Here is a 24,148-nt window from a genome sequence, read left to right as displayed (position 1 = left end):
CGGAAAACAAACAAACAAAAAAACAACATAAAAAAAACTAAAACATTTTGAAATGAGGGATAGATCTGAAGTTGATGTAGACTCCAGAGATTTAAGCGTTAAATATAAAATGTATGTATGCCCTGGCACACCATTATCATCATTTCATGACCGAAGCAAAACACTTTTTACACTTTTATACTGAAATAAATACACCTACAACTTATTAAATAAAAAAATAGAAAAAACTACCAGCAGCGGTAAAGTTCAGATCCATGAAGGAAAGAAGAAAGTGAATGAATGTTTATAACTGAATACATTTACATATGTATACACATTTGTTTTCTTTTTTTATTATTTTTTTTAATTAATTAAGTAACGTTTAAAACCTTTTTCCAAAAGACAATATAGAATGTGAGATATAACAGGATAATGCATACGTTTATCTTTTTTTTTTTCAAAACGCTTACAAATAAGTGGGACCCCAAAAATGTACTGTGGGACCCCATTTTTATGACTTGATGGGGATTTTTAGTTGAGGGAAGTTCTTAACACTATAATTTATCATTGACAAACGCTCACTTTTTTCCTTTCATAGCTCGTAATAACTGTCCGTAATTAACATGTAATCTAGCGCTGATCTCACAGTTTAGGTCTAGCACAGGGGTCACCAACCTTTTTGAAACCAAGGGCTACTTCTTGGGTACTGATTAATGCGAAGGGCTACCAGTTAGATACACACTTAAATAAATTGCCAGAAGTAGCCAATTTGCTCAATTTACCTTTAACTCTGTTATTATTAATAATTAATTATATTTATCTTTGTGGAAACACTGATCATCTTAATGATTTCTCACAATAAATATATATAGAAACAGATAAATATCAATATGCAAAACTTTATTTCTATATTTTCTCTAAGTGCACATTTTTCAAATTGAACATTTTCAAATGATCACTTCTAAGACAGTCTTGTGAAATCACAATATCCCATTTTAACTAGCTAGCCACTAACGTTTTTTAACAAATCATTAATTACTTTGCACCATGTTTGTACAAATAATAACTCATGTAAAATACAAAAGTAAACTCTCAAATTTTTAAATCATGTCACACTTTGAACTGGACACCAAATCTGTTATCTGTTTCTTTGTCAGTTAGTGGGAAGCCTGGCATTGCATGCTGTTAACTAGTGTGTTGTACTCTGGTGTGTAACTTGACACTGCAACTCTGAGTGAGTCTTGCAGATGTGCATCAGTGAGGCGTGTTCTGTGTTTGTTCTTGATGAAGTTCATGTCAGAAAAGGCTGATTCACAAAGATAAGATTTTTCCTCATTGTTTGCGGAACCTTCTTAATCTTTTGGACATATTTTCACAGCAATCTGGCCTTAAGCTTAATTATGATAAATGTAAAATGTTAAGGATCGGAAATCTAAAGGGAACGTCCTTTCGAATGGAATGCAAAGTGCCTGTTTTGTGGACAGATGGACCAGTTAACATACTTGGTGTTGTTGTCCCAGAAAATCTGGAAGATCTAGGCTCAGTAAATTATGATAATCGACTAAGAAAGCTGGACAAAATTATGCAATTATGGAAAGGTAAATCCCTAACCTTGTATGGTAAAATGTCTATTGCCAACTCGTTAATTATTCCTCAATTTATTTATTTGTTTTTGTCATTACCAGCTCCATCACAAAACTTTTTTAAGATTTATGAGCGGAGGGTCTTCGATTTTGTCTGGAACGGCAAACCAGAAAAGATTAAAAGAAAGGTTTTGTACAAAGAGTATGAATATGGGGGCCTGAAACTTCTCAACCTTGAAGCTATGTGTCTGTCTTTAAAAGCATCAATTGTTCCAAAGATGTATTTAAACATTGAGTGGTACACCAATGTCCTGTTGGACAAAAAACATGTACTGTATCAAAAGAAATTGTATCCTTTTTTACAAGTGATCCCCTCCCAGAGAGTCTGCTGGGAAACATGGCGGGGTTCATAAAGGAAACAATCCACTCATAGTGGTGTTTTCAATTTTATGTGCCAGAAAAAAGAGACGATATTTTGCAGGAGTTAATATGGATGAACTCTAATATTGTAATAGATGGAAAGCCTTTCTTTTGGAAAAATATGTTTGAAAGAGGAATCATTTTTGTCAATGATATTATCAATGAGAATGGTAAAATTATGAAGTATGATGAATTTAGAGCTATGTATGGTGATGCTTGCTGAAGCTTTTCATTTTATCAACTAACTGGAGTAATTGGGAAAAGATGGAAACAAATAATTAATTATGGAACTACTAAATTATTAGTTTGTAAACCTCTAATAAGAAATTCTAGTTGGCAAAAAGGAACTAAAATAAATAGAAAAATATATAATTTTTATTTAATAAAGAAATCTTTGAAGGCTGCCTCATACAACACAAATGGAAAATGGGAGGACTTTTTTGACTGCCCGTTGCCATGGGATGCCATATTCAAACTAATATATAAAACCACTATCGATGTGCAAAATCGTTATTTTCAAATTAAAATTATTTATAACTTCTTACCCACAGGGAAAATGTTAAAATTATGGAATATGAGAGAGTCAGATGATTGACGATTTTGTTGTCAGGAGCCTGAATCCACCCTGCATTTGTTTTGGTATTGTCATATTGTGTCTTTGTTTTGGGTGGAAGTTGAAAAAATGTGTTCAAGGATTGGTTTGTTTATGAAGCTTAATGTGGTTTCTGTTATTTTAGGAGAGTTCATTGACAATCATGATTTAGTCAATTTAATTATAGTACTCGGTAAAATGTTTATTTTTAAGGCCAAAAACAGCTATTCACTTAGTATTACTTTCTTTAAAACATTTATTCAGTATTTTCTAACTTTAGAAAGTTACATGGTTGAAAACGATAATGATGCCAAAAAACATTAAAAAAAAGATGAGAAGTCCTCAAAGGCTTATTTTGAAAGTATAATTATGTTTATAGATTATATGATATCTGTTGTTGTGTTCCCTCATTTGAGTGACCTGGACATAATCTGGACTGTATATAAATGCTTATTTTGAAAATGTAATTTTGTTTATAAATTATATGAATTCTGTTGTGTTCCCTAATTTTTTTCTGTGTACATGAATGAAGGTGTGTGTTGCTGAGTCCGACTTGGACATTATCTGGACTGGGCCTGGTTTAAAAAACCCTTTAAACAAATCTAATTTCATTGACAACCTGGTCTGTTGAAGATAAGGCCCTTTTTAAAAAAAATAAAATAAAATAAGATAAATAAAAAAAAAACATTTTCTTGGATAAAAAAGAAAGTAAAACAATATAAAAATAATTACATAAAAAATAGTAATTAATGAAAATTTTAGTGGACCAGCAGCCTATACAATCATGTGTGCTTCAGGGACTGTGTCCCTATGTTGTGGGAACCAGAATATTGGTAGCAGAAAGAATAACCCCTTTTGTGTGAGTGGGTGTGGATGAGTGTGCATGGGGGAGGTTGTTTGGGTTGATGCACTGATTGAAAGTGTATCTTGTGTTTTTTCTATGTAGATTTAATTTTTTAATTTTTAATTTTTTTTTTTTTAGAACAGGCCCGCGGGCGACTCATCTGGTCCTTACGGGCGACCTGGTGCCCGCGGGCACCGCGTTGGTGACCCCTGGTCTAGCATGTACCAAAACGTTAGAAAACGAAACTTTAGCTTAAGTTAGTTAACTTGTAGAGCTAGTAATCTCTGTGGTTTACCTTACATATGACTCGAGAGAGCCGACTCTCCCCTTGCTAAAAGCTGGATTTCCATTTTGAATACTTTGCAGCAGGCTACACATGGATTTGGTCCATGTTTTTTCCAAAGTTTGTATTTGTCATTTTCCATCCAATGTTCGTTAAAACGGCAACCTCCCGGCATGATGGACCGATGCACCCACTGTCCTCTTGGGGGCGACACAGAGCCGTATATACATGACAACAACCTAATGTAAGGGCTCGTGCAAAGACAACAGATCAAGCGTGTAGCTTTAATTTTTAAGGAAACTTATTCTATTTTTTTCCATTTTATAATTAGCCTATTGAGTCAGACTGCCGAGAAATATGATGAACATTTCCAAGTACTTCGCCCAAAATTCAAGCATTTTTCAAACCTTTAAAACACAACATTAAAATCCAAGCATTTTCAAGGTTTTTAAGCACCCGTACGAACACTGAAACTTTTGCATTGTGCAAAATTTTCCTTCGTGTGCTAACCATGTCTCGGCCTACGGAGGCTTCATTTATTCATTCCTTCATTTTGCATGCCATTTTGGTGACATCACTTCCTGTATACACGGGCACGGACATTTTGAAGAGGCGGGGCCCCCTACGTCACATCCTGTTTACTTCCATTACACACGGATGCGGCCATTTCAAAGAGCTTTGAGGCGAGCAGCACTACTGATGTGTTTATTTCCACAATATAACAGTATAACTTCGGGTTGCTTGACCAATCATTGAGCTAGCATTTTAGCTCTTTAACCTCCGGTTGGCGGCACCTTCAGTCCGAGGATTTTATAAGCGAAGGGGTCTTTGTTTCGCAGCAAGTATTTAAGACCGAAAAATACCTTTATTACAGCGAAAGAGAAAGCACTACCAGGACACAAGCCAATGAAGGATCGCCTCACACTGCTAGTCTGGGCTAAAACTAGCGGTGAAGTGAAGTGAATTATATTTATATAGCACTTTTTTCTAGTGACTCAAAGCGCTTTTACATAGTGAAACCCAATATCTAAGTTACATTTAAACCAGTGTGGGTGGCACTGGGAGCAGGTGGGTAAAGTGTCTTGCCCAGAGACACAACGGCAGTGACTAGGATGGCGGAAGTGGGGATCGAACCCGGAACCCTCAAGTTGCTGGCACGGCCACTTTACCAACCGAGCTATACCGCCCCACAAGTCACAGTGGTGACTGCGGGAAGTCACTGCTCGGTTATCACTCCGAAACTTCCAGAGTGTTCAATAATGTCACAAATATTCCCAGACACAAGGGTTGACAATGATTTTCCTTTTTTGGTTTGGGAGCGCATTAACAAGGCGTTTGTGTGCTCAGTGTTGTTATTTAAGCTTGCTGTAATGTTGTTGTGTTGTTTGGATAAAAAAGGGATGGTTGAGCATACACTACCGTTCAAAAGTTTGGGGTCACCCAAACAATTTTGTGGAATAGCCTTCATTTCTAAGAACAAGAATAGACTGTCGAGTTTCAGACGAAAGTTCTCTTTTTCTGGCCATTTTGAGCGTTTAATTGACCCCACAAATGTGATGCTCCAGAAACTCAATCTGCTCAAAGGAAGGTCAGTTTTGTAGCTTCTGTAACGAGCTAAACTGTTTTCAGATGTGTGAACATGATTGCACAAGGGTTTTCTAATCATCAATTAGCCTTCTGAGCCATTGAGCAAACACATTGTACCATTAGAACACTGGAGTGATAGTTGCTGGAAATGGGCTTCTATACACCTATGTAGATATTGCACCAAAAACCAGACATTTGCAGCTAGAATAGTCATTTACCACATTAGCAATGTATAGAGTTTATTTCTTTAAAGTTAAGACTAGTTTAAAGTTATCTTCATTGAAAAGTACAGTGCTTTTCCTTAAAAAATAAGGACATTTCAATGTGACCCCAAACTTTTGAACGGTAGTGTATATAAATATATATACATATTTACAGTATATATCTATGCATATATACAGTAGGCATATATACATACAACATATGCAGTATATCAATATATTATATCCATATATGTTATATATAAATAGAGTATATATAGTGTATATATACCGTATTTAGATATAAACATATATATGCGGTATATATACAGCATATATGTATACAGGTATATGTACAGTAGATATGTATATATATATATATATATATATATATATATATATATATATATATATATATATATATATATATATATATATATATATATATATATAGCATATATACACAGCTCCCGCCATCAGTGTGAATGTGTGTGTGAATGGATGAATGTGGAAATACTGTCAAAGCGCTTTGAGTACCTTGAAGGTAGAAAAGCGCTATACAAGTATAACCCATTTATCATTTATTTATTATATGTATATATATATTGTATACATATTATATATACATTATATATTTAAATACACAGTATGTATACCATATATATATATATATATATATAAGTGCATGTGCCTCACAATACGAAGGCCCTGAGTAGTCCTGGGTTCAATCCCGGGCTCGGGATCTTTCTGTGTGGAGTTTGCATGTTCTCCCTGTGACTGCGTGGGTTCCCTCTGGGTACTCCGGCTTCCTCCCACCGCCAAAAACATGCACCTGGGGATAGGTTGATTGGCAACACTAAAATTGGTCCTAGTGTGTGAATGGGAGTGTGAATGTTGTCTGTCTATCTGTGTTGGCCCTGTGATGAGGTGGCGACTTGTCCAGGGTGTACCCCGCCTTCCGCCCGAATGCAGCTGAGATAGGCTCCAGCACCCCCCGCAACCCCAAAAGGGACAAGCGGTAGAAAATGGATGGATGGATGTATAAAACCATATATACAGTATTTTTTTATATATTCATATATATATACATATATATAGTATTTATACATACATATATCCAGTACAAAAATACATGTATACCGTGTATATATATATATTCATGTCCCATGTTAAGACGCTTTGCTTGTTGGCGGCCAACTTTGCTCCAAATTTACATACATGTGCTTGTCAGTACTCTTAAATTGTGTACAAAATCTTACAGTAGGTATTGTGTTCAGCGCAGGTGCAAGACATTTCCAGTGAATTTGTAATGCAATATGAGTAGAAATATAATAGCACTGGGCAGCCTGGTGCATGTTTCGACAAAATGGAGTAGAAAGGGGGTCTCGATGCACGTATTTTGGTATTTTCCAAACAGTATTTGATGTATTTGTCCAGTTGTTCATCAGCTTCTTTTTTTTTTTTTTTTACCAAGACCCACCTTAGAAAACACTTGGCTTTCCAAGTACCACCATGAGCAACAATAGAATACAGTAGCGTATAGTAGGCATAGAATACTTCATTAAAAACAAGGCAGAGGTTTTATTTAACAAACACATTTAATATGTTGGCCACTGTAGCATTACACACATTTTTAACAGTAACAATGTGTTGGAATATTTGATTAAGTTATTTGGCATACCACTAAATGGAGCCTGCACCACAGTTTGAGAATCAATGTATTAGTCATTGTGCAATGATGACCAGGCAGATCAGTCTCGACTACCGGAAACCGCCTCATTTCGGAGCTTGTCCAAAGTGTCTGGGCGGACACTCCTTGCCTTTCATGTTGCCATCCAGAATAAAAAAGTTGAAATCATTATTTTACCTTCTGATGCCCCTCCCCATTCCCAACTGCTTTCGCATGTTTAATACCGCTGCCTCGACATGTCATTTTTTCCAAGGAGATGCGTAAGAGGGAGAAAAGTTGCACGATTGTACATAACGTCACCAGGATGCAGTTCTACAGCAAACTTTTTCCACTGAGAGCCTTTTAGTGAAAAATCAGAGGATGCTGGGGCCATTTTGTTATTCTACATTATGTCAGTGTTTCTTAACCATAGGGCAGGGCCCATTGTTTGGACACTGGACTCTCACTGTTATGTTAGATCCACTATGGACTGGACTTTCACAATATTATGTCAGACCCACTCGACGTCCATTGCATCCGGTCTCCCCTCCTCTCCAAGGTTTCTCATATTCATTCACATCGACGTCCCATTGGGGTTGTGAGTTTTTCCTTGCCCTTATGTGGGCTCTGTACCGCGGATGTCGTTGTGGCTTGTGCAGCCCTTTGAGACACTTGTGATTTAGGGCTATATAAATAAACATTGATTGATTGTTTGGCCACGAGCGCCCCTTAGAGGGCTGCAAAAAATATCTGTTTCTCAGTTGTAGTCTGTATTGGCCACTGCAGTACGTAGTTGTAATACACTTTTTCACCACTTGTGGCAGTAATGACAATCTTAAACAAACAGAAGAAGCCTGGAGCTTAAGTCATAAAAGTTTATGACTTTAAAAATTATGACTTAAGTGGCAAACCTGTATTTTCATTTGCACTTAAATTTTATTGACTGTTTATTTACAAAACATTATCATTTACTGATTTAGTTAGAATTTCTATATTTTAGCAAAGCGTAATTCCATCCATCCATCCATTTTTCTACCACTTGTCCCTTTCGGGGCTGCGGGGGGTCGCTGCATTCGGGCGGTAGGTGGGGTACTCCCTGGACAAGTCGCCAGATAGACAGATAGTAATTGCATGATAATATATTTTTCATCAGTTTTTGTGTCATTTCTTTTGCAGAATATTTGATTAGTCTTTGTTTCGTATGCAGTCTGGCCCAAGCCTTGATAATATTTGTGATTAAGACATGCCTTCATATCATTTCTCCTGCAAGTAGGTTGGATACAGAAGACTGTAATTATTGAATATTATTTAAAATCAAGAGTGTGATTACTAAATCAGTGTTTATATCTCAGTGGAAAAGTTAGCCCCTGAGTCCTAAAAAGTTAAGAACCCTTGCGTTATGTAATTTCCAACCTATGTAGGCATGTTACAAAGTTACTGTATACTTAAAGAAAATACACAACCTTCATATCAGCTTAATAAACATAAATTTGGTCATTTTTGTTTTTTTCATTAACACATATTTCAGCTTTCTTTTTATAATTTGTTTTTAACTGCAAAATAAGGACTTTATTTCCATAATTTTTGGACATCTTTAATTGTCCGGGTGGCGCCTCATGGCTGTTGGCTTGACCCCAGGATGCGAAGTGCAGATAGGAAGGTCATTTAATCAAGGACCAGGCAGAAGAAAATGATACAGGTCGTGCAAACGGCAACGTGAGACATAAACATAAGACAATGAACCGGCGTCCAGAGGCAAGCGATGCTGGTCAATAAACCCTTCTGATGGGCAATCAGGGACAGGTGAGGGAAAATAGCACTCAAAAGCAGGGGTAAAGTCACTGCAGGAAAAACCAAAACAGGAAGTGGAACAAAAGAGCGCTAGACAGAAATAAACACTAAACCAAAGAAAAAACAACACCAAAAGCGGTGACATCTGTGTGGCAGGTTTTGGGTTTTTGGTGTGAAAAATTTAAGAAACTTGGTCAGACATCAACCTTTCGTTGGCGTTCTATGTTAAACCTTTGGAATCTCCCAAATGTGGTGAATGTTACAGGTCCCGAAAAGGGTTACAGTCATAAAAGTAAGTCATGCATTGATTTATTTTTACTTTCAACACTTAAATATTTGATGCGAACTAATTGGAGCCTTAAATAGGTCAATAATTCATAATTTTAAGTTTTTAACAAAATTCAGCACTGAAGATCTTGGGGACTTAAACAAGTGTTAACTTTTTTTCCCTTTCAACACTTAAATCTCCAAATAAACTTCATATCTATTTGTTGACGTTATATCCTCCTGATTACGAGTCAGTATGAGGTAACAAAGCCGTAAAAGTTGTAGTTCTTCAGCACAATAAGCAGGTTGCCTGCATGATAAGTGGTGGTTTGTTGCTGTGGACGCCACCGCATATTAATAAGCCGCCCAATGAAGTGACCGACAATAGTCCCCCTCATTAAACCAAACACTCCTGCAAGGCCTGCTGTGGCCAGAGCGGAGAAATCCACAACACAAGGTGTGGAATTCCAGGTGGTGCGTCTTTGAGCACCCACCAGGGGCCCGCGCTAGAAACCTTTAGCACCAAGTTGCTTCCAGATGTGTTTGTCGATGCAGCGGTGAGTCACGTCACACAAATAAATAGTGTGAGGTGTTGTGCAGCTATGCTGACTCATAACGGAGACATATGGGTCAAGGTACACACCACTTGTGGAAAACCATTAGAAGCACGCGGGTTAGAGACGCCCCTCTTCCACAGTGATGAAAGGAGGAGCAGCACCTCTTCTGCACGCCTCTTTTGTTTATTTACTTTCAGAATTACACCCTGCTCCTCTTGGACCATCTTCCAAAGGGTTTTCTTACGTTTCCTTTCTATCTACGCGTGTGGTCTCTCTGCCTTGTTTGGCTAACACATGCACACGCATTGGTGCACGCATACTCACTCCCATTCTAAGTTCCTCCTGTGCCAAAACTCCCCTTTGGCCTTCCCTCCACCTCTAACTAAACATCGCAGGACAGCAAAAGGGAACTTCAAAGTGGCCGGAGGGGGTACTTCTTTTCTTTTTTTTCCCCCCTCCTGGCACTTGTCATCATCTAAGAGACTGCCTGCTCCCCTTATTACTCTAATTGCTTCCAACTGCTCCAGGAGGCTTTGATGAAGCATGCTGCAAGCACCTGTTGTTGCGCAGAGGAGCACAGGTGGGTCTTATTGGCGCAGGAATGGGGGCTGTTTTTCCACTTCGAAAGGGGGGGTAAAAAAATCACACACTCACCTAATACGAGGGAAGGCATGTAATGCAGTGATTACAGTCAGGGAGAATTACAAACAAGACAACAGAAAAGGGGATGGCCGGAGTCACTAGTGAAGTGCTCTGGCACCATCTTGTGGCAGCAGTGTGCTAGAAGTCCAACAGCTGCAAAGACAAAGACATTGGATTTATGTTAGTATATTTACATACCTGCATGCATAGGCGCCGATCCCGTGGGTGCTTCGGGGCCCGAGCACCCACGGACAATACCGAGCACCCACTGGGATTGATGGCAACTTTCAATCTTTAAATAATTTTTGACTTGCTGCTGTTAATTTTGTGGTCGATAATGAACTAATGTCAATCATCTTGACTATGAACACACTGCATACTAGCGAATGAAGTGCATACTTACTCAAGAGCCATACACATCACACTAAGGGTGGAAGTATGAACAATGCCAACACTGTCATAAATATGTGCCATATAGAAGATGTTTGACAGTTTATGACATTCATACCGACAGCCATCAGACTGTATAATGCATATGTTCCTTTCGACTGTACATGTATTGTAAATGTATAATGTATTTATATTATTCACATGTGAATAATTCTGTATAATAGACTGTATTTATATTATTCACATGTAAAAAATACCTCAGTGTCTATTGTCTATTGTGAGCGAACTGTGGTGCTGAATTTCCCCCAGGGATCAATAAAGTACGTTCTATTCTATTCTATTCTATAGTGAAACCACACTAAACAACAATGACAAACACATTTTGGAAGAATATTTGCACCGCATCACAGCATAAACACTACAGAACAAATTCCCAGAATTCCCTGCAGCACCAACTCTTCCAGGACGCTACAATATAAACAAACGCCATTGGTGGATCTACACCTAACATCCACTGTAATGATACCACGTACAATAGCGTATCTAGTCGATACTACTATGATTACATCTGTATTTTTTAACATCACAAAATCTTCTTTCGTTTTTAAAAAAATTCATATTATGTTTATAAATTTAGGAAATATGTCCCTGGACACATGAGGACTTTGAATATGACCAATGTATGATCCTGTAACGACCTGGTATCGGATTGATACCCAAATTTGTGGTATCATCCAAAAATAATGTAAAGTATCAAACAACAGAAGAATAAGTGATTTTTACATTTTAACAGAAGTGTAGATAGAACATGTTGAAACAGAAAATAATCAGATATTAGCAGTAAATGAAAAAGTAGATCATTAATTCCTTTTCTACCACTTGTCCTTAATAATGTTGACAAAATAATAGAATGAGAAATGACACAATATGTTACTGCATACGTCAGCAGACTAATTAGGAGCCTTTGTTTGTTTAATTACTACTAAAAGACAAGTTGTCTTGTATGTTCACTATTTTATTTAAGGACTAAATTACAATAAGAAACATATGTTTAATGTACCCTAAGATTTTTTTGTTCAAATAAAGACAATAATGACATTTTTTGTGGTCCCCTTTATTTCGAAAAGTACCGAAATACTTTTGGTACCGGTACCACAATATTGGTATGGGGACAACACTAATACACACACACCAAGCACCCACTGGCAGAAATGTAGATCGGCGCCTATGCCTGCATGAGTTTATCACAGAAATAAGTGACAATCAAAAAAGTGAAGTTGACAGTGGTGACAACTACTAAATATAACTACAGTACATAAATAAATACATTTAAGATACATTTACCAGGGATGTAACGGTATTGTAAATACCGCATTATTGCGGTATGGCTAGTTTTTTACTGGCACTTTCGCGTTGGCCGGTCTGGAAATAAACTATATCTCCCATAATCCTCTGCACAGCGCATCCGGCTTGGTGGGGATATGGAATAATAAATGATAAATGGGTTATACTTGTATAGCGCTTTTCTACCTTCAAGGTACTCAAAGCGCTTTGACAGTATTTCCACATTCACCCATTGACACACACATTCACACACTGATGGAGGGAGCTGCCATGCAAGGCGCTACCAGCACCCATCAGGAGCAAGGGTGAAGTGTCTTGCCCACGGACGTGACTAGGATGGTAGAAGGTGGGGATCGAACCCCAATAACCAGCAACCCTCCGATTGCTGGCACGGCCACTCTACCAACTTCGCCACGCCGCCCCAACCCAGTAAAAGAGAGAAAAGGAGAAAGCGTGCGGGAAAAGTGTGTTTGTAGTCAATAAGAGGAATTGTTTTTAATGGACATTTCCTAAACATATCATCAAAATCCATCCATAACTTTTTGAGTTATGTTGTTTGCAAACAGACAAACCCTGGCCAATACATAACCAAATAAAGTCTGCGTACCAAACCACTACCTTCGTCTCGAGCATTTCCAAGGCGACACAGAGTGGTTTACGGTGCACCGCTGCAGATGGAAAACGTCCCGCAGCAGCACGGACTCTGCACGCCACGGGAAATATGAGAAGCTACTTGATAAACCCTCATCCGGAAAAGATAGTTCAAGCCAGTGAAGCATCATTTTTTTAAGTATTCACATTATTAAAAGGTAAAATGCTTGTTGACTTTTCTAACAAACATCATTTTCCAAACTGATTTTTTTTTTTAAATGTCCACTACAGAGGACACTGCTTCTCAGACAGTATAAGTTGAACATTATTGCTTTACACATGTTGCACTGGATGTTTACATTGTCACTTTAAAGGCCTACTGAAACCCACTACTACCGACCACGCAGTCTGATAGTTTATATATCAATGATGAAATCTTAACATTATAACACATGACAATACGGCCGGGTTAACTTATAAAGTGACATTTTAAATTTGCCGCTAAACTTCCGGTTCGAAACGCCTCTGAGGATGACGTATGCGCGTGACGTTGCCCGGCGAACACGGGTATGCCTTCCACATTGAAGCCAATACGAAAAAGCTCTGTTTTCATTTCATAATTCCACAGTATTCTGGACATCTGTGTTCGTGAATCTGTTGCAATCATGTTCATTGCATTATGGAGAAGGAAGCTGAGCAAGCAAAGAAGAAAGTTGTCGGTGCGAAATGGACGTATTTTTCGAACGTAGTCAGCAACAACAGTACACAGCCGGCGCTTCTTTGTTTACATTCCCGAAAGATGCAGTCAAGATGGAAGAACTCGGATAACAGAGACTCTAACCAGGAGGACTTTTGACTTCGATACACAGACGCCTGTAGAGAACTGGGACAACACAGACTCTTACCAGGATTACTTTGATTTGGATGACAAAGACGCAGACGTGCTACTGTGAGTATGCAGCTTTGGCTTCTAAACATTTGATCGCTTGACCGTATGTGCGCAACTTTTTTTTGCGTATGTACGTAACTTTTTTTAAATATATAAGCTTTATGAACCTCGAGTTAGGTGAACGGTCTTTTGGGCTGAGTGATTGTGTGTGTTGATCAGGTGTTTGAATTGTATTGGCGTGTTCTATGGAGCTAGGAGCTAGGAGCTAGCAGAGGAGCTAGGAGCTAGCGTAACAAACACGCAGGTGTTTTTATGCAGGATTAATTTGTGGCATATTAAATATAAGCCTGGTTGTGTTGTGGCTAATAGAGTATATATATGTATTGTGTTTATTTACTGTTGTAGTCATTCCCAGCTGAATATCAGGTACCGTGAGTATGCAGCCTTGGCTGCTAAACATTTGATAGCTTGACCGTATGTGCGCGTCACGTACGTAACTTTTTAAAAATATATAAGCTTTATGAACCTTGGGTTAGGTGAACGGTCTTTTGGGCTGAGTGATTGTGTGTGTTGATCAGGTGTTTGAATTGTATTGGCGTGTTCTATGGAGCTAGGAGCTAGCAGAGGAGCTAGGAGCTAGCGTAACAAACACGCAGGTGTTTTTATGCAGGATTAATTTGTGGCATATTAAATATAAGCCTGGTTGTGTTGTGGCTAATAGAGTATATATATGTCTTGTGTTTATTTACTGTTGTAGTCATTCCCAGCTGAATATCAGGTCACCCCCGGCTCTCACAGCATCTTCCCTATCTGAATAGCTTCAACTCCCCACTAGTCCTTCACTTGCACTTTACTCATCCACAAATCTTTCATCCTCGCTCAAATTAATGGGGAAATTGTCGCTTTCTCGGTCCGAATCTCTCTCACTTCATGCGGCCATCATTGTAAACAATAGGGAACTTTGCGTATATGTTCAACTGACTACGTCACGCTACTTCCGGTAGGGGCAAGCCTTTTTTTTATCAGATACCAAAAGTTTCAATCTTTATCGTCGTTGTTCTATACTAAATCCTTTCAGCAAAAATATGGCAATATCGCGAAATGATCAAGTATGACACATAGAATAGATCTGCTATCCCCGTTTAAATAAAAAAAATTCATTTCAGTAGGCCTTTAAAAGATACTCAACTGTAAGGTTTTTGTTATGTTTGCTTAAAACAGGTGATGTTTTCACACAACTCTCAGCACTTAAAAATATGTGTTTGTAGTAATGCATTAATATAATTAGAACATTTAAGCATTATGTTTGTGCCACTTCATTTTAACACATTATGACATTTTTAAGTTAGTTTGTTTTTTTTGGACAATTCCACAATATCATACCGTGAAATTTTCATATGGTTACACACCTAATATTTACATTTAAAAGATACCAAAAATGAAAACATAAACAAGAAATGAACCTTAAAATTACAAAAAAGCTTAATAAAATAGATATTATAATTTTACACTTTCAAATAGTCACTTTTTTATGACTGCGTCTGCCTTAAAGGCCTACTGAAACCCACTACTACCGACCACGCAGTCTGATAGTTTATATATCAATGATGAAATCTTAACATTATAACACATGCCAATACGGCCGGGTTAACTTATAAAGTGACATTTTAAATTTGCCGCTAAACTTCCGGTTCGAAACGCCTCTGAGGATGACGTATGCGCGTGACGTAGCCCGACGAACACGGGTATGCCTTCCACATTGAAGCCAATATGAAAAAGCTCTGTTTTCATTTCATAATTCCACAGTATTCTGGACATCTGTGTTCGTGAATCTGTTTCAATCATGTTCATTGCATTATGGAGAAGGAAGCCAAGCAAGCAAAGAAGAAAGTTGTCGGTGCGAAATGGACGTATTTTTCGAACGTAGTCAGCCACAACAGTACACAGCCGGCGCTTCTTTGTTTACATTCCCGAAAGATGCAGTCAAGATGGAAGAACTCGGATAACAGAGACTCTAACCAGGAGGACTTTTGATTTGGATACACAGACGCCTGTAGAGAACTGGGACAACACAGACTCTTACCAGGATTACTTTGATTTGGATGACAAAGACGCAGACGTGCTACTGTGAGTATGCAGCTTTGGCTTTTTTTTTGCGTATGTACGTAACTTTTTTAAAATATATAAGCTTTATGAACCTTGGGTTAGGTGAACGGTCTTTTGGGCTGAGTGATTGTGTGTGTTGATCATGTGTTTGAATTGTATTGGCGTGTTCTATGGAGCTAGGAGCTAGCAGAGGAGCTAGGAGCTAGCATAACACGTACCGTACCGTAAGTGCGCGTCACGTACGTAACTTTTTAAAAATATATAAGCTTTATGAACCTTGGGTTAGGTGAACGGTCTTTTGGGCTGAGTGATTGTGTGTGTTGATCGGGTGTTTGAATTGTATTGGCGTGTTCTATGGAGCTAGGAGCTAGCAGAGGAGCTAGGAGCTAGCATAACAAACACGCAGGTGTTATTATGCAGGATTAATTTGTGGCATATTAAATATAAGCCTGGTTGTGTTGTGGCTAATAGAGTATATATATGTCTTGTGTTTATTTACTGTTGTAGTCATTCCCAGCTGAATATCAGGTACCGTGAGTATGCAGCCTTGGCTGCTAAACATTCGATAACTTGACCGTATGTGCGCGTCACGTACGTAACTTTTTAAAAATATATAAGCTTTATGAACCTTGGGTTAGGTAAACGGTCTTTTGGGCTGAGTGATTGTGTGTGTTGATCAGGTGTTTGAATTGTATTGGCGTGTTCTATGGAGCTAGGAGCTAGCAGAGGAGCTAGGAGCTAGCATAACAAACACGCAGGTGTTTTTATGCAGGATTAATTTGTGGCATATTAAATATAAGCCTGGTTGTGTTGTGGCTAATAGAGTATATATATGTCTTGTGTTTATTTACTGTTGTAGTCATTCCCAGCTGAATATCAGGTCACCCCCGGCTCTCACAGCATCTTCCCTATCTGAATAGCTTCAACTCCCCACTAGTCCTTCACTTGCACTTTACTCATCCACAAATCTTTCATCCTCGCTCAAATTAATGGGGAAATTGTCGCTTTCTCGGTCCGAATCTCTCTCACTTCATGCGGCCATCATTGTAAACAATAGGGAACTTTGCGTATATGTTCAACTGACTACGTCACGCTACTTCCGGTAGGTGCAAGCCTTTTTTTTATCAGATACCAAAAGTTGCAATCTTTATCGTCGTTGTTCTATACTAAATCCTTTCAGCAAAAATATGGCAATATCGCGAAATGATCAAGTATGACACATAGAATAGATCTGCTATCCCCGTTTAAATAAAAAAAATTCATTTCAGTAGGCCTTTAACTATACCGTACATTCTTTGAATGGGAAATATCGCCATCTGGTGGATGAATAAAAAAATAATTTAAAAAGTCCAAATTGAAATCTCAAAGTAGTTATATTATGATTTTTTTTTATTACATTTAAGACACCTTCTTATGGTCTATGTAACATGTAATGATGATGCTTTGGTCCATATTTTGCATATATTTTGTTTTACAGACCATCTTCAAGCCACTTTTGTTTCGTTTTGTAGGCAGTCTTATTATTGTGCCGGGCCCCCTTCGACTGGGTCTACTACACCCCGTCAGCCATGTGGAGTCTACTGACAGATATAAGGTATATATATGCTACTTTTTATTTGAAATTGCGACAGCGGACGGTTATAGCATGCATGTGCATGTATGAGCCAGTCTGCCCAACAACAAGAGGATAGTGAAAAATAAAGACTGACTACAACTGAATGAAAATGGCAAACATGTGTCAAGCTCTTTGGGTAAACCTCGACCATATATGCCGATATCCGCTGTCCTAACAAAATATTTCACTAAAGTCTTACATTTGGAAGAAAGCAAGATTGTTTTATAAATATCTTCGCCTTGCCTCCATGGTTTCAAATTTGGGGATTTATAGGGATCCCAAACACACAGAAATAGGGACCAACAGGCTAGAAAAGTTGTTAGTGCATAGCTACATACCAGCTGAGGTAGGATCTTTTCAAAGTGTTCGATGCCCACTTGGTCACAGTCTTCACTTCCAGCTTGTTTCATCGATCGCACAGCCGCTTCTGCCACAATCAGATGGTACACTTATCAACTAATTCATAATAATAACATTTATACCAGGGGTGTCCATACTTTTCCCACTGAGGGCTGCACACTCCAAAATCAAAGCATGCGGGGCCATTTGGATCATTTTCATTTTCAAAACCAATACATTTATTTTGAAAGTTTTCCCGACACGCTCAGCTGTTTTTAGACACTTCACACCAGTAAACTAAGACAGCTCTGACAGGGCTTAAAGTGTCAGCCGAAATTGTCAGCAGATTAGAAAATCTCTCTTCCACACACACAAAAAATGTCTGAATACAAGAATTTTGAACATAAAAACAAAATATATATATGCTCCCATCAAGGGACTGGGAAGGGTCTCAGTCGTAAAACATTCAAAAATAAGTCGTATATTAATCTTTTTATTCAACGTTTAAAACTCAGGTCTATTTGTTGATATAACGAATTATTTATTTTAGGCTTTGTGCCCTTTTTGTCAAAACCCTGTTTTATATGGCAAACACACAAAATATGCAATATTTTCCCCAAAAAATCTTCAAAGTGGAATACTTGATGTGAAGAAATTGGCGCCTTAAATAGGTCTATAGTTCCTAACATTGAATTTAATTAATTTACATTTTTTGAGCAATAACAGTTTAAAAAAAAACACTAAAATATTGGACATCCAAAACAATCCTACTCATATTTCTATAAATAAATCATACTTTTTTTTTAACTTTAAACGCTTAGTTCCCTAGCTCAACTTCAGATCTAACCAACGAGTTTAAGATTTTATTATTTTTTTTCATGTTTTTTTTTGGTTGTTTAATGAACTTTTTGTCAAAGAAAACTTTGGTTTTATATGGCAAACACACAAAATATGCAATATTTTCCTCAAAAAATCTTCAAAGTGGAATAGTTGATGTGAAGTAATTGAAGCCTTAAATAGGTGTATAAGTCCTAACATTGATTTTTATACATTTTCATTTTTAGAGCAATAAGAATGTTTTTTAAAAATCACTAAAATATTGGAGATCCAAAACAGTCCTACTTATAATTTTGTTTGAAATAAGTCATACTTTTTTTTTTTTTTACTTTAAACGCTTAGGTCCCTAGATCCATCCATCCATCTTCTTCCGCTTATCCGAGGTCGGGTCGCGGGGGCAGCAGCCTAAGCAGGGAAGCCCAGATTTTCCTCTCCCCAGCCACTTCGTCCATCAACTTCAGATTTATCCAACGACTATGAGTTTTTATTGTTTTTTTTCATGGTTTTTTTTGTTGTTTGATTAACTTTTTGTCAAAGAAAACTTTGGCTTTAGGGACGGCGTGGCGAAGTTGGTAGAGTGGCTGTGCCAGCAATCGGAGTGTTGCTGGTTACTGGGGTTCAATTCCCACCTTCTACCTTCCTAGTCACGTCCGTTGTGTCCTTGGGCAAGACACTTCACCCCTTGCCTCTGATGGCTGCTGGTTAGCGCCTTGCATGGCAGCTCCCGCCATCAGTGTGTGAATGGGTAAATGTGGAAATACTGACAAAGCGCTTTGAGTACCTTGAAGGTAGAAAAGCGCTATACAAGTATAACCCATGTATCATTTATTTAGATGGCAAACACACAAAATATGCAATATTTTCCCGAAAAAATATTTCAAAGTGGAATATTTGATTTGAAGTAATTGGAGCCTTGAAAAGGTCAACCATTCGTAACAACATTGATTTTGATTCATTTATTATTTTTTGACTAATGACAGCTTTAAACAACAACAAAAAACATCCTTCATGGCGGCTTTGTGTTATTAAAGTCAACATTGCAACTTGTTGAGTTGAGTTCAATTTGTTCTTGTTACATTTCACCTGTTTTTCTTTTATTCCAGGTATATATATATATATATATATATATATATATATATATATATATATATATATATATATATATATATATATATTTTTTTTTAATAGTATTTGTAGAATTCAGTGGCGGGCCGTGCGTTTCCCACCCAGGCCTTCAGTGATGTCCGACTTCAATGATTACCTCTCAAAATACCATCATTTATGTCCCCACATGACCATTGCTGGAGAAATACTATACAGAAACACATTTACGCCCTACTGGGCATTGAATCACATCCACAATATACACAACAGGTTCTTTTCTGGCGCATTTAAAAATCAGTTAAAACGCATCAGCAATTGAAACATATCTTGCGTTGTTCTGTGAAAATTAAAATTGCAAAAAACATATTAAAAGTGAAAAAATTAAATATTTGACCTCACAAATAGTAGGACCTATTCGACGCCGTTCCCCATGTCATCGCCAGAACAGCTGAGCTAGCTTACAAGGTTGGCCGACATCGTCTCACAAGATGTCGTTTCTCTTTAAATATCCTTCTTGAAAACGGCCTTGCAAATATATATCTGCCACCTAATCAACGTTTTGTTCTCCTTCTCTGGCTACGGCGCAACACTTCCCGCTCCCTGCTAAATTAAAACTTGTGAATGAATACTCACTTTGGAATGACAAGTAAGTATTCATTCAAAGTCTCGTTAACATCAGGCTACCTAGATAGGCTACTGTCAACAACTGCTATCGCAACTGTCTCTCAACTCTGTGTTCTCAAATTCATCCGCTAACGGTCCCGATGAGTATCCAATCACAGGACGCGCAAACGTCACGTTCAACGTGAGGCCATCTAGAAGGCCTCACTGACAACAACTCGTGGTCTGATTGGCTATCGCAACTGTCTATCAACTGTATGTCCCCGATCGCTTACAGTGCACGGACGCCCGCATTGTTGATTCTGAAGGCCTTTAGCAGATTTGGTACAGCATGGCAACATAAGCTAGCTGAATTCTGATTGGATACAAACTAAAACTAAAAACAACAGCGCTGGACAAGCATAATATGACATGAAGACAATATGAATACTTTTAGATATTTAGGTAAAGTAAATTAAAAAATAATTGTATCTTTAATTATGATCATGATTTCTGGTTATGTAAGGCCAGTAGAGAAGGCCTTGCTGGCCCTGACGGCACACCACTAGTAGAATTTGCCACGGGCCGTTATAAATTATCCGCGGGCCACAGTTTGGACTAGGGCTGGGCGATATATCGATATATTGCGGGTTTGTCTCTGTGATATCCGAGTATACGTTCTCACGCAGTTGCTTTTAGCTGCAGGCATTACACTACAGGCTCTTCTCACTCTTTCTAGTCTCTCCTTCTCACAGAGACTTAAACAAGCGCACCTTCTTACATATACATCACTTACGTATACGCCCTCATTGAGCAGAGAGGTAGCAGCTTGGCTAAAGTTAGCTGTGGTTCCAGTGGTAATACGAGAGAAAGAAGGTGCGAATCTGGTAACAAATGAAGGAAGAATTAATTCCTAAGAAAAACAGCACGGGGTCCATCGTCTGGCGGTGGTTTGGCTTCAAGTGGGAACATGTCGAACAGACAATCGTAATTTGTCAAGTGTGGGGCGAAAGCGTTGCTACAAAAAGTAGCATTACTGCTAATATGTAGCATCATTTGAAAAGTCATCCGCTAGAGAATGAAGAGTGCTTACTCCGCTTGTCAACATCTCCGTTCAGTGCCACACCCACAAAATGCAGAGGCAACCATTTCCACATCAACACCGTATGAAAAAAATAGTCCACGACAGAAGGAGATAACGTCCGCAGGAACCTACCACATAGTGAAGGACATACACTATTTGATTTCCAATTATACAGCTCATTTTTATTTTACAGTTATTGAACTATCTTGTGTGACATCATGCACAAAAGTGCACTTTATTTGTTTTAAACTATTGTAGTGGCGTTCTGTACAAAAAGTGCACTTTAATTTAGTGTTTTGATATGTCATCTTAGTGACATCATGCACAAAAGTGCACTAATAGCTTGTTTTAAAATGTCTCTAACAATCTTGCACTTTCTGTTTTGGAAATGACATGAATGTTTGTGCCACTGCTTAATAACTGTTTAGTAAATACAGTTTTGGTAAATTGAATTAGTTGTGATTTCCCTCTCTGCATGAAAGTTTAAAATGAGCATATATTAATGCAGTATGAACAAGAATGTTTTAATGTAGACACATAGAATCATCATACTGCTGTGATTATATGCATCAAGTGTTCATTCAAGGCTAAGGCAAAATATTGCGATATATATCGTGTATCGCGATATGGCCTAAAAATATCAAGATTTTTTTAAAAAGCCATATCGCCCAGCCCTAGTTTGGACACCCCTGATTTAAACACTAGTGTCGGTGGCAATAGGAGCAAGGTAGGTAAAGTGTCTTGCCCAAGGACACAACGGCAGCCACTAGGGTGGTGTTAGTGGGGTTCGCACCAGGAACCCTAACATTTCTGGACAACCCCAACACAATCTGAGTGAGCCACGCCGCCCGCACGAACAAACCTTGAATAAATATTCTCAGCATATCCGCCATGAGCAGTGCAGCCTCGCCACTTACTGTAAAACAGATAAAGGTTGAGATGAAGAATGACAACAATGAACATCAAGGTAACTTTACACAACTCACATCTGGTTTTGTCCTCCTTGAAGCAGCTTGATAACAGTTTGCTTACTGTATCCTGTGGGTTAGACACAATTAAATCACTGCTCATTTTGTTTTTATGAAGTATGTTTTAACAACAAATAACACTTAAGACATCGTTGAGTACATGCTAGCTAAGCTAAAGCACGCTTTTGTAGACCCCAACCAGACCTCGTATCAACAGCTACTGCATACCATAAATAGCCTAATTAGTTTTAAATAATTACGTATATTATAGTTATTCGTCGTTCACAAATACACAGTTAGTTGCCGCGAAACGCTACGTTTTATTCTTAATTCAAGATGTTAAGGTTTGACGTGTTGGCGTAAATGCCGAATAACACTTGACAAACACGTTTATTTCTAGGAGGAAAGGCTTTATTAACAGTCCGTTTAGTTTTTACAAAATGAAGTCAGCAAACAGTGAAAGGCTCGTAAGAAGAGACGCTACCTTCTTAAATGTAATTTCCGTGTCTTTTTCCGCCATGTTGTTGATGTTTTGTTTTACAGGAACTTGGCGCTCGGCGCTGTGATTGGAGAACGACCTGTGACGCAATCAACTTGCGACAATTATTTTTTTATTGAACAAGTTTTCCGCCCGCTTGTAGCTGAGATAGGGGCGTGACAGCTCCAGCGACCCCGAAGGGAATAAGCGGTAGAAATGGATGGATGGAAGTTTTCCCACAGCACCCCCCGTGACCCCAAAAGGGACAAGCGGTAGAAATGGATGGATGGATGGAAGTTTTTTTTATTTGTATTTTTTTTATTTGTATTTTATTGAACAACAAACATACATTTATAATGCGCACAAAAGTCAAGGTACTTTCAACATCAGCGAAACATGTCAAGGAAAGAAAACAAAAACAAATACAGAGAGTATTAAATAATAATACAATATATGAAAAAAACACAAGGGCTACCTAAATCACTTTAAATGTTTTTAACAAATATATCAATTTAAGGGCTTTTGTACTCTTAATCATCCTCCAACATGTGATTGGCAATTGTAAACCATTAAACTCATCCAATAAAGATAATAATTTAAGGGATTTTCTATTTTTTAACTATTTTTAAGATGTTATTAATAATTTGATATCCTTAATCCAGTGGGAGTAGTTCCTGGAGAAAATTGTTGTTGTTTTTTTCCCCAACTTTATTTCAACAGTAATATGATACAGAAGTTTTAACACTCTGAACATAAAAATAAACACGTCTTCTGCAAATTTTTCAAAATATGTACATAGAAAATTATTTTCTCGAGAAGTAGCCTAATCAAGATATTGAAACAAAACTATTAGAACAAAATAAAAAAAACAAAATAACAATTGAAAGAAAATAGAACAAAAAAACAATTAAAAGCTTTATATACCACATTACTTTTTCAATGTGTTCTAGATATTAATTGTTTGTCTTTCTGTCTTGATTTCAGACAAACACAGTTTTTACAATGCAAATATGTGTATTTCATGTAAAAATAAAATATGGCGATTTGCTTATTTTCATTTGGACACAAATCTAAAATGTATTATGTTTCTATTTCTCCACCATAAATAAATGTTACAAATAGGTATGCAAAAATGATATGTAGTACTCACAGTCAGAAATTGCAATGAATACATGATGAAAAACAATTATTTTCTTTACATTTATTAGTGGTAATGTAGTATAAATAACTGTTATGTTGTCCATGGATTTTACATCCAGATTGTACAAATCATTGTTACGTACAAAATAACAATTATTCAATTTCAAGCCGTTATTCAATTTAATATAGATTGTTTAAATACTATTTTTAGATTGTAAATGTTATTTTATTCCAGTTCATCCTCTGGCC

At 37.6% G+C, this 24,148-nt stretch overlaps 1 protein-coding gene and 1 long non-coding RNA gene across 2 annotated transcripts in view; one reads left to right on the top strand and one right to left on the bottom strand.

Moving 5' to 3' along the window:
* LOC133642998 (uncharacterized) overlaps positions 1-18,939 on the top strand; it is a 67,666-nt gene extending 48,727 nt beyond the window's left edge. The window contains exons 2-3 of the long non-coding RNA XR_009824631.1: positions 17,246-17,328; positions 18,868-18,939. This is a non-coding gene — a long non-coding RNA (uncharacterized LOC133642998). The remainder of the gene's footprint in view (positions 1-17,245; positions 17,329-18,867) is intronic.
* Positions 6,793-22,881, bottom strand: cenpx (centromere protein X). The gene is made up of 5 exons (XM_062037416.1): positions 22,766-22,881; positions 22,300-22,351; positions 22,176-22,229; positions 17,688-17,776; positions 6,793-10,567 (listed from the first exon to the last, which is right to left on the bottom strand). Exons 1-5 carry the CDS (start codon positions 22,799-22,801, stop codon positions 10,553-10,555), a joined length of 246 nt encoding a protein of 81 aa, XP_061893400.1. The 5' UTR covers positions 22,802-22,881; the 3' UTR covers positions 6,793-10,552.
* Positions 22,882-24,148: the final 1,267 nt, after the last annotated feature.

The sequence above is a fragment of the Entelurus aequoreus genome, linkage group LG25, assembly GCF_033978785.1.
Source record: "Entelurus aequoreus isolate RoL-2023_Sb linkage group LG25, RoL_Eaeq_v1.1, whole genome shotgun sequence".
NCBI classification, from domain to species: domain Eukaryota; kingdom Metazoa; phylum Chordata; class Actinopteri; order Syngnathiformes; family Syngnathidae; genus Entelurus; species Entelurus aequoreus.
This window is presented reverse-complemented; position numbering and strand designations above follow the sequence as displayed.

Bases quoted from the DNA above. Each gene is read 5' to 3' on its own strand.
- cenpx (XM_062037416.1), bottom strand. From the start codon at position 22,801: ATGGCGGAAAAAGACACGGAAATTACATTTAAGAAG. The intron at 22,352-22,765 runs GTAGCGTCTCTT...TCTAACCCACAG, and splicing joins CGGAAATTACATTTAAGAAG to GATACAGTAAGCAAACTGTT. The intron at 22,230-22,299 runs GTGAGTTGTGTA...TCTGTTTTACAG, and splicing joins CAAGGAGGACAAAACCAGAT to TAAGTGGCGAGGCTGCACTG.